This window comes from Artemia franciscana, chromosome 2, assembly GCF_032884065.1.
Source record: "Artemia franciscana chromosome 2, ASM3288406v1, whole genome shotgun sequence".
NCBI classification, from domain to species: Eukaryota; Metazoa; Arthropoda; class Branchiopoda; order Anostraca; family Artemiidae; genus Artemia; species Artemia franciscana.
Genome location: NC_088864.1, coordinates 14,706,413 through 14,718,562, shown reverse-complemented (window position 1 = coordinate 14,718,562; position 12,150 = coordinate 14,706,413). Strand labels below are relative to the sequence as shown.

The 12,150-nt window shown below is 36.6% G+C and overlaps 1 protein-coding gene across 1 annotated transcript in view; it reads right to left on the bottom strand.

Annotated features, from left to right (window-relative positions):
* LOC136034463 (liprin-beta-1-like) overlaps positions 1 to 12,150 on the bottom strand; it is a 164,053-nt gene that overhangs the window by 57,706 nt on the left and 94,197 nt on the right. Inside the window, exons 11-13 of the mRNA XM_065715654.1 lie at positions 10,657 to 10,819; positions 5,705 to 6,007; positions 3,385 to 3,564 (exon numbers count right to left, since the gene is read on the bottom strand). Of these exons, the coding sequence (XP_065571726.1) occupies positions 3,385 to 3,564; positions 5,705 to 6,007; positions 10,657 to 10,819 (646 nt within the window). The remainder of the gene's footprint in view (positions 1 to 3,384; positions 3,565 to 5,704; positions 6,008 to 10,656; positions 10,820 to 12,150) is intronic.

Below are 12,150 nucleotides of genomic sequence, written 5' to 3'. Positions count from 1 at the left end.
CATGTTTGTGTGTCGATTGACGTCATGTTTGTCAACTGATGAAATTACATACCGGGACACAAATGACGACCGGGAATCAAGGAATATAAATGACGACCGCGAACCTCAAAGAGAAATTACAGACTGGGACACCCGGACACAAATCACGACCGGGACACAGGGAATATAAATGACGACCGGGACATAGGGACACAACTACAACGGGGACGCCGGGGGCACAGGCGGGATATATAAATGACGACCGGGACACAGGGATTGTACGAATAGAAATTACAGACCGGGACACAAATGACGACCGGGACACAGGGAATATAAATGACGACCGGGACACAGGGACACATCATTAGAATAATGAGGTATAAATCTGAATACGGATTGTTTTTCCCATGGACAATTATATGTTGCATGTTCAAGAGTCAGTAAACCTGACAATCTATTTATATGCACAGACAATGGGACAGCGAAGAATGTTGTATATTCGCATGTTTTACGTAGTTAAAAACACATATATATATATATATATATATATATATATATATATATATATATATATATATATATATATATATATATCTATCTCTATTCACAGGTGGGACACAGGGACAAAACTACAATGGCGCGTAACTAATATGGCGCGTAACGACTTATGCGCGCGGGGGGCTTGGGGGCGCGAAGCGCCCCACCAACTAGGTGTTGGGATGGCGCGAAGCGCCACCCCAACAGCTACTATATATATATATATATATATATATATATATATATATATATATATATATATATATATATTATATATATATATATATATATATATATATATATTATATATATATACATACTAGCTGTTGGGGTGGCACTTCGCGCCACCCCAACGCCTAGTTGGTGGGCGCTTCGCGCCCCCCCAAGCCCCCCCCGCGCGCGTAAGTCGTTACGCGCCATATTAGTTACGCGTCATTGTAGCTGTATCCCTGTGTCCCACCTGTGAATAGATATAGATATAAATATATATTTTTAACTACGTAAAACATGCGAATATACAATATTCTTCGCTGTCCCATTGTCTGTGCATATAAATAGCATTTATATTCCCTGTGTCCCGGTCGTCATTTGTGTCCCGGTGTCCCGGTCTGTAATTTCTATTCAAACAATCCCTGTGTCTCAGTCGTCAATTATATATCCCGCCTGTGCCCCCGGCGTCCCCGTTGTAGTTGTGTCCCTGCGTCCCGGTCGTCATTTATATTCCCGGTCGTGATTTGTGTCCGGGTGTCCCAGTCTGTAATTTTTCTTTGAGGTTCCTGGTCGTCATTTATATTCCCTCTGTGTCGGTCGTCATTTGTGTCCCGGTCTGTAATTTATCTTTGAGTGTTTTTTCTTTTTAGTTTTTTTAGTTTTTTACATTTTTTCAGTTTTTTTTCTTCTTTATTTTTCAGCGTCACTATGAAGTACATATCGCCGAACCGATATGTGTCCTGGTGTCCCAGTTTGTAATTTCTCTTTGAGTGTCCCGGTCGTCATTTATATTCCCTGTGTCCCAGTGTCCCGGTCGTCATTTATATTCCCTGTGTCCCAGTTACCCGGTCGTCATTTGTGTCCCGGTGTCCCGGTCTGTAATTTCTATTCAAACAATCCCTGTGTCTCAGTCGTCAATTATATATCCCGCCTGTGCCCCCGGCGTCCCCGTTGTAGTTGTGTCCCTGCGTCCCGGTCGTCATTTATATTCCCGGTCGTGATTTGTGTCCGGGTGTCCCAGTCTGTAATTTTTCTTTGAGGTTCCTGGTCGTCATTCATATTCCCTCTGTGTCGGTCGTCATTTGTGTCCCGGTCTGTAATTTATCTTTGAGTGTTTTTCTTTTTAGTTTTTTTTAGTTTTTTACGTTTTTTCAGTTTTTTTTCTTCTTTATTTTTCAGCGTCACTATGAAGTACATATCGCCGAACCTTTGTTTTTTAACTTAAATCTGGTAGGCATTGATGACCTTATCCAAGTCAAAATCCCAAACCCAATCATCATCGCTATCATTTTCAGTTTTGATATGTTTTGACTCTCGCTTTCCAGGTGGATTTTCATCTAACTGCGCGGTTTTGCGTTCTTTAGCCGCAAGCCTGTTTTCTTGCTGTTCTTGTGATTCCTCGGCACGCTTTCTTTTCTTACTTTCTCTATCAGCTGCAAGCCTGTTTTCTTGCTGTTCTTGTGATTCCTCGGCACGCTTTCTTTTCTTACTTTCTCTATCAGCAGCAAGTTTTTTGGCATAGACTCTTTGAGCAGCTTCCTCGGCTGTTGCCATTGTAGGTTCTTCAGTCATTTTACAATTAAACATTTTTCCGTGAACGCATGTCTTAGATACCATTAATGACGTCACCGTCATAGCAAAAATGACGACAACTAACTTCATGACGTCAGTCGACACAGAAACATGACGTCACCTGATCCACAGACAGACACACAGACAGACAACTTATTTTTATATATATAGATATATATATATATAACTAATAACCTTAAAATCCTGCAATTTTGAAAGGGTTATTTGAATTAAAAATTTTCATTTTTAAGAAGAAGAGATGACAAATATGAAATATTGCGGAATTACGAAAGGAATTATTTGCGACCATTGTTTCACGAAAGAATGGCCTGACTCTGTATCATAGTGCAGGCTTTGTTCCTTTGCAAATGCCTGGTGCCTCCGAGAATATGTTTGTCAATATAAGAAAGAAAGTAACATGGTTTTAGTCATACTAGGGAGTTAAAAATGATGCATATGGAATATTACAGAATCGTCAATAGATTATTTCTGTCCCTTTTTACTACGAGCAATGAATCAACACTGTTAAACAGAGAATGTTCTGTCAGAGGTCTATTGTGTCAATAAACGTATTGTCCAGTCTATGTTTAATGACTTATGCTTGCGTTTGTACATGCCAAGCACCACGGACAGGGTTCCCACCCGGTGAGGAAAATGAATCACTAGATTTTAGTGATTTGTTGGTTGATTTAGGGATTTTCTTCAATAATCCAGCATTTAAGTACTGATTGGTGGCAATACTGGGGTGGCAATCCTAACCATGGAGCAAATAGGCATTTGTGGCAGGTTCAATTTGTTGTTTGTTCTCGACACAGTTTCGTAAATTCACGCCTAATAATATTGCCCTCCGAAATGATCGCCTCCGAGAATATATTCGTCAACACCTTCCTAGACATGATCAGTTTATCTGACCTCTACTTTTCGTTGGCTAAAGTTGCGATTGTATTGTATTTATTTGAATTAATAATAAAGATTTACTTTAATTTAAGAAGATTTATTTATAAGTTTGCAATTTTAATTACCCCTCCCCCGAAAAAATTTATGCGTACGAACCTGGTGAGACTATAGGAATATCCAAGCTTAATTATTAAGTAATGGTGGTGATTCTTGCACAAAGTGACAGGGAGCTTCCTCCTTAACTTCATCCAAGGAACTTTCACCTCGATTGACAGAGCACACAGACTTCCTTTCAACCTGGCCCACAGACTTCCTGGCCAGATGGGTTATCAATAAATAAATAGACAACTCCATGTTCAGAGCAAAGATCTGAAACTTTTTTTATTTTAGCAAAAGTTACCTAGGTATTAGTACGAATTTCAAAGTACCAAATTACGAAAATATTAATAGAATAAATTTACGAATAACAGACTAATAGAAAATAAGAAAGATTGACACTTTGCATGTGTTTACATATTATAGCTTCATCTGAGTGTTTAGTTAAAGTCCTCCGCCCTTTTAGCATTTGTTCGTCGTCACGATAATTATCCATGGTTATTGATAGTCCATCCCTCACCGTAGAATAATGAGAAAATAGCTCATTCTCAACATTTCATGTCTGCATTAGTTATTAGTCTCTTGTTCAGAATGATGAACATGCTGCACTTTTGTTTGAATTCAGAATAGAAAGACTTTCAATCTGTATGAATGAAAGTCTGAAAGCGAGGCCCCTGGAAAATCTATATGCATCATAAAAATAAGTGATAACTTCACCAGTCAATCTGCAATAGTCAAGCTGCATCCAAGTCCGGTAAAATTGGGTAAATTAATATTATAATATTAATACTAAATTAACATAAATTTAATATCATATTAATTAATATGAATTAATACTAATATTGAATTAATATTAATATAATATTAAACATAAGAAATAAATATTAAAATTATATTAATATTAAATATGAAATTTATAGGTAAATAATATTACCCTATAAAGAAGGATACTGTCGCTCAGCTCCACTTATTAAGTTAAAACTTCCTTTTTTCATATGCTTTAAGAGTGAATGCCGTAACAAACGAGCAATGTAATAAAATGTTTCTACTGTTTTATAACAATGTGTTGAGCACAAAACATTTACTCGTTATTGCATTGAACAATAAAACAGTCATTTCAAATGTTTTGAAAAACATTTAGTAAATAAATAAAAAGGGGTTTAACCCCCTCCACGAAATGTCTGTCTGACTCGTAAAAACGAAACAAAAATGCTTATGAAATATTTTTGATGCGTTTCTAAAATCTTTTGTTTGTACCCCCCTGCCCTCCCAAACAAAATCCTGGATACGGGCATGTTTGCATTGTAATTGCTTTCAAGAAAGCACAAGTCAAACTATAGCGTAAAGTTGACCGATTTGAGTCAAACTATAGCGTAAAGTTGACCGATTTGAGACGCTTTCTTTACAATTGTCCTTTTCCCAATATATTTTGGACAGAAAACCTTAAGTAAAATTCTGACATTGATGTATACGCTTTAATTAACTACTTTTCTCCACCGGATTTTGACTTGATCATAACGTTTCCATTTTTCCTAACATTTGATTGATTTCATTTGACTTCATATTCATTTCTCGATATACCGCACCAATACTACTACTACTACTACTAATAACTCACCGCAGCACCAAGCCACCTGAGGCCAACCAAGCTACGCACGCTCCTCCTCCAACTCAATCTATTCAAGGCCTCCCTCTTTACACCTCCCATGAAGTTACCATTTTATTTACATTTTTATTTATGACATCCTTCCACCCCAAACGGGGACGACCAGTTCTCCGTTTAGCCCCAGACGGTTGGCCAAAGAGGACAATCTTCGGCAACCTGTCATCCTTCATCGTGGCCTAGCCATCACAATCTTTCTTTCATTATAGATAATGGGATTGAACCACATTTTTCGTACTACCTAGTTTGAAATACGGTCAGTCAGCGGGGTACCGAGAACAATCCAATAATAGTTAATTTCATTATAGGTTCACACGGCCAAAATGTAGGGAAGAGGGGTGGGGGAGGAATAGGATGTGCTAAAATTTTACTTAAACATAGTTCATGATCACCAATTTCAATTTGTAGCCCCCCTCCTCACTGGCTTATTTTCGTTGCAAATGGTTCTCTAGAGCCATAGTGAGGCTTTTTGTGGAAACTTCCCTAAATGATTACGGGGGTGTCTTTACTCCGTACAAGCCCTCCTTCAAAGCCGACACATGTGTCTAACCTACGCATAAGAGAGGGAGGGGTAAAAAAGATTCGAACAAGGAAAGTTAGAAACTATTACCTGAAATATGTAATTTTTTCAATTTTGACCCCCCCCCCCCACGAGAAATGCTCTGACACTTCCTTTCCTCCCTAGAGTTAGACATGTGTACAACTATGTAACATAACGTTATCATTTTACCTAAGGTATCTGAAACTAACCTGAATCCCTCGCTTTATGCTAGTCATGTGAAGTAAGTTGGATACTTTCAAATAGCTGCACAGGTCCTCAATAGTCAAATTATGAAGCATTCTTGCGTCAACGCGCGATTCCATAAATAAATCTTTGTATTGTGGCAAACCGACATCATCTAGCCATCGAACAACCCAGTTGTGGTCCAAAGTGGCGAATGCTTCCTCCAAAGAAGGACTAATAGCTGGGGTACCAAAGGGACGAAGTGTTTCATTGATGGGCCGTCCCTTGGCTTCAAGCGCTAGGAGGAGTTTCTTTTTGTGCAGTGGGTTCTAGAAAAGATTAAAAGTAAGTCAAGCAGGTGGAATAGGTTAGTAGTAACTTGAACAGTTAATTAATCAGAATAGATTAATTCAAACGCATTTTTAAAAATAGATTATTTCAAAAAAATTTTGTTATTGTTTAAGGTTACATAAACGACTTAAAATCCACAGTTATAATTTTTTTTCTTATTTAGTTCAATAACAACATCTTCCCATGATTAGTAGAGAGCAAATTGAAAACTGAACATGAATAGAAATTAGATTTTCTAAGATGTTGAACGTGAAGGAAAAAAAAACTATAGAAACTATAATGAACAGCGAACAATCTTAAAATGACCTAAGACAAAACATCTAACTATGGTTTTACCGCCCTCTAATCTCTCCCCTCCAAAATACCGTATAAGATTTGGACCATAATGAAAACTGAATAGGATAAAGTTCAAATTTGTCAAGAGTAAAAGTTTGATTTTGCTTTTTTTCACCAAAAATATTAAAAGTTGCAACTGTCAACACCACTAAATTTTAAAAAGTTTGCCCAACGAGAATCTCTTCTTCAAACATTTAGATTTAAATTAATGCCACACAGTCTGCTACTCTGACACTCAATCAATTCCCTGACTAATCCAATCCATTTTCTGCCACCTAATATATGATATTGCGTTTAAACATGCATCAAGTGTAAAAGATGTAATACTGTGTTATTTGACGTTTAAAAACAGAAAACCTATCCAAATTAACATAGTTACTTCAACAGGTGTAGCATGTACTAATTCTAGATGTAGCTAATGTAGATTTAGATGTAGCTAATTCTTCGTTCCGAAACTCTTTTTGCCTTGAACAGTCCTTATTTGTGTCGGATTCCGACATATTATTTGTGTCGGATTCCGAAAAAAATAATATAGTCGGTAAATAATATGCTCGGTACGTATGCTTTCGAAACAGATTAACTATAATTTCAGAGGGTTATTTTTCTGTATTTTTTATTGTGTTGCTTGGGTTTTTACATTTTATATTGTAGTGTTTTGTTGTTTATTATTATGTTGGTTTCGATAAATGGTCTCATGCTGCCTTATTTGTAATTGCTTTGCAACCACTAGTATGAATGCACATTGTTCTAACCTTTAAATTGTATGTCCTTCATTTTTTTGTCTGTTCTTTAGTGTTAATAGTGCCCTCCACGAATATGAAACTAGGAATACATGCAATTTCGTAGCCGGGTATCGAGACACCACCCGTGCCAGCTTCGACCCGTTATTTAGCTCCGGATATTTGGAATGGTTTACCAACTAGCATTAGGAGGGGGGTGGGGTGAACACACTGGTTTGTTTAAAAAGAGACTACAGAAGTATTTTTAAATGAGGAAATATAGTGTATTCATTTTTTCAAAAATACGATGAGAGGGAGGATTTTTTATTTTTAATTGATTGCGTATTTGGTTGAGAGTCAAAGAGTTGTAGCCGTCTTTTATCAGGCGCATTGTGCCTTCCCTGGGTGGTTGTTGTGTTTAATGTTTATTGTATGAGTTTCATAAATAAAATAGTTAATAGTCCTTAAATGTGCCGGAAGCGAGCGAATGGATTTTTCTGCTAACTGTAAAAACATACAATAACAAACATTTAAAGTGTTTACATTATGGAGACATTTTAGTGAGAGGAAAAGTAAATTGTGCCTTTTAAAGATTGTGTATATAAACATTTTACTATAAATAGCTTAATACGCAATAATATAAAAACAAAATACAATATTTTAAAACATAATAGCCCAATTAACATTATCATAGCATTAATGTTGACAATTATAATTACTATACGTATCAAAGTGACTAATCAGTTATTAAAGGGTGCTGATTACAGGGCTGGATTCAGGGGAGCCGGGGTGGGCCCCGGTCCCTCCAAGATTTATCTGGCTCCCTCATTCCTGGTTTTTTTTATTTTTTTGGGAATAAATTTGACAATTTGGTCAATTATTGGTACCTTTGTCACAATCCCGCCCAAGATTTTGCTCATTGGCGCCCTTGTCAAATTGGGTCTCCCCCAAGATCTTGCTCTAGATTCGCCCTAGGCATTTTAAAAAGAAATAGCTAATTCAAGCTACTATTGCTGCAATCCGTGTTGAAAAAAAAATAGGAAAGAGTAATAAAAGCTAAGTTGTGTTTTCAGGCACCATGTCCGAAGGGTGTTTTGAGTAAATTCGTCAAACATCTTTTTCAGGTTCACCGTGTTCAACCCAACACGGATTTTTCAAAACTCTAACGCACCAGAATAGCACGGTTGAATATAGGTTCTGAGAAGACATTCGCCAGTGTTGAACACGGATCCTAAAACGATAATCTGCACAGCCTGTGTCGAGTTCCGTGTTGGGTGGCCTGAAAACAAGGCTCAATTTAGAAGCAAAGTTCAGTGAAGACAGCAACTTGACTAGTAAACAAGAAAAACTGAAGAAAAAACACCCCTTTTAGACCGTCTTTTTTTCACCAATATCAGATGATGACCAAGGCGCCCCCCCCCTCACTCCCTTCTTACACCACTGCTCTCCACGATAGAGATGAAACTGAATTTTGTGCATTCTCCATTACAAACCAATAAGAGGCACCAAGCAAAAATGTAATTCACCCACCTCAATATAAACTTGCAGTACGATTACTACTTACAAGTCATTCTCCGTGATAGAGGAAAAATTCCCAAACTATGAAACTTTGTTCCAGGCTTAGAAAACAAAATTCTCATAAAATTAAGGACAGATTTGACTATAAATAGTATATAGCAGTATCCCAACCCCCGACAAATACTTATTTTTTGAACCTGCGAATTTTTCTATTTATTATCATAAGGAGATATTTTGATGGTGAGGCTAGGGAATCATCATACCTCTTACGCTGTTCTAATCTAACCTTAATTCCTTATTGGTCCCTGCAAGCTTTACCAGAGCTTTCCTTTTGATGCAGAAACATGGCTCGAAGAAACAAAAGAGTGGAGGAACAAGTTCAGGTATTTTTGACGAACCAATGAAATTATCCTCAGTACAGGATCGCATCCACGATTTTTTTTCGGGGAGGGGGTGGTTGGTAAATAAAACTTTAAAAAACGTATCAAAAACTTGTTTATATTCATTTTTTTACGTTTTTACAAGTCGGACAGACGCTTTTTTTTAGGGGGTCAAATCCTTAGCCCCCTCCTGATACGGCCTTGCCCCAGTAGTAAAAATTCAGAATTGTAATTCCTCCGCTTAAGTCAAAATAATTGCGCTTTTGATAGAAATATCCGAACATCAACTACGAATGGGGGGAGGGGAGGAGGCTCAGACTTTCCCCCTATAGGTGAGGCCCTGAATAGAAACAAACTTCTTGGACTTTGTTTAAGATTTAGTAGTGAGTTTAGAAGATTACAAGTTTAGGAGTGAATTCAGTAAGCATTTTAATTTGTTTTTAAAGCAGTTTTCAGGTTCTCATAAGAGATAGGAAGCTTAGTTACTAGTAAAAAAAGAGTAATTATCGGTTATATAATAGACACTCGGGAATTGAAGTTCGATTAATGCTAATGAAATGAAACAAAATATGATGATTATATAATAGTTTAGAAACAAATTTGGGCTATATATTTGCACATTAGTGGGGGGGAGGGGGGTAAATCATAGCATATATTAAATACGCAAACTAATTATTACTGTATTTAATGTATGCTATGCTTTATCCCCCCCAATGTGCAAATAAATAGCCCAAACTTTTGATAAAGCCAATGAAATAAAACAAAATATGATGAAAATATAATACTTTATCGGGAAAATTGTAAAATTACAACCTAGAATTATGTACCCAGAAAGCAGAAATGTCGTTAAGAATCGCGTTAAAAGGAGGTCTTCCTTCTGCTTTTACTGCCGCCCGCCACATGTACTCTACTAAGTATGATTGTAAATTATGGCGGGATGTACCTCGGTGCCGTTTATCACGCCACTTTACGGAACCCCAAATTCCAAATCTTAACTTGAACATCCATAGTGAGACACTATTTTCTACCACTAATCAAAGCAAACTAACCGGTTATTACTTCATCTGATCTTTGCCATCCAAATGATCGACAGTATAAAGAAGTTACTTGACCAGTTTCTTGTGCCGTCTATTATATAACCGATAAGTACCATAAAAAGTAAAATAAAATAAAATAGATAGTAGATTTCGCAACGTAGCATTAGATGGCGTTGTCATCACCTAGCTTCAGCAGTAATCAGTTTTAAGACTTTTTGAAACGAAGTATAACATAAGATATGATTATTGTAAGCTTGTTCTTCATCGGAGCGCACTTGAATATTAGTTTTTTCTCTTTGCAAAGTGATAGAAGGTAGTAACTGTTTATTTCTTTTTTTTTTCTTTTAATTATTTCTTATAAATTGTTTTGTTATTTTCTAAACTCTAATTTTATTAAATCTATTTGTCCATTACGTTTATTTTCAAAATTTTTCATTGCAGTATAAACATTCATTTCCATATTTTTAAGTTTTTGTTATTCATTTATTCAACATTTTCACAACCATTAATTTAATTCAACAATGAGATCATTCTTCTATTAAGATAAAGATAACAACAAAGAATACTATAATAGCTGATCATTTGAAGCTTAAATAAATTGACATAGGCTAGATGTATGAGAGGAAAAACCACCAACCTTAAGTGCTAGTTCTTTTTCAAGCTCCGAGGGGGAGGCGTCGATCATTTGCTGACCCTTTTTGACCCAACGTCGCGCCTCCATTGCAGCTGCTAATAAACCCAGATTATTCAGCCAATTTACGATAGTCTCTGTATCCCAATTAGAGAAAGTGGTTGAAGGTCTGAAAAGAAAATAATAAAAATAATCTATTGGGTTAAATAAGCGACGAATACCTATTTTAAGTCATTAGCCAGAAAACAATAAGACTTCTGTGATTACGAATCTTAATGCATGATTCCGATTGGCTGAAAAAGTTAGTCACTGATAAGAGTCCGTATATAAACAAAGTTTGGGCCCTGAATAAACTAGTATTATACTAATAGTGATAGGAACCATATTGATATTCATGTGTTTGGAAGCAACGGCTAACAGAACGGGAACAGCCCAAAAGTTGTGTCTGGTGCCACCTCTCCTAAAAACAGCCACTACCTTCCCATTATGCACTTAACGAGAACAATAGAGACTGAAGCTTTGTAAAGCGGTGCAGTACTTTTAATTTTGTGTTTTATGGTATTTTTTTTTAATCGAAGAGCGATAATTTTTTTTTTATTGGGATTTGTTGCTTTCAATTGGTTTCGGTTTTAGTAGACGGAAAGGGATTGGATGGCAACCAGACCCCCACCACCATCATTTCTCCAAAAAAAAAACAAAAAAACAATCGAAACCTAGAGATGGCCATTTTATTCAGCATAGTTGAAAGGTCTAAAAATTGTGTCATTGCGGATGACAACCCCGACAGCCCTCAGGGCAAGGGTTTTAAATTACAATCCGAGGACATATAAGTTTTTAAGGAAGGAGTGGTCGCATAAACTTCGGAGGGGGCTCCACTGATTGGGAATCAGAAATTCTAGTGTCCTCTTTAGAAGTTAAAGTGATCAAAAGGCAACTAGCCCCCCTCACGTCCTCTTTTCCCCAAATACATCCGATACAAGTTTTAAGACAGTTGTTTTAATAAAAAATTCCCTGAAGATGGGGGATTGAAGTTCGAGTCACTCTTTAGTAATTATTATAAGCAATCACAGCAATTACAATCGCCAAAATTGCTCTCAAAATTACCCATAAATCATGACATAATTTTCTTGGAGAGTTAAATGTCTCGTATACGGATAATTTTAGTGATTATAATTGTTGTGATTCCTTATAATCACTACTACGGAGTGACTCGGACTTAAATTCCCCATCACCAGAAGAGAGTCCTGCAGTCACTGTACAGTAGTAACTTTTTTTTATAACGGATGTATTGTTATGTTTGATGATGTTTTATTAAAACTTTTCATCAAAGAAAGAATTCGTGGAGACAACTGAAGGAGAAAATGGTTGAAAAACATGAACTGTTGAAAAATTTTTTCTCAATAGCTTGGAGCCGAAATTTGGAGGGGAATTCAAAGAAAGCAAGCTACCCACGCAGAAAATTGATTTAAGTATTCATAACAAGCAAAGAGTCCATGAAAA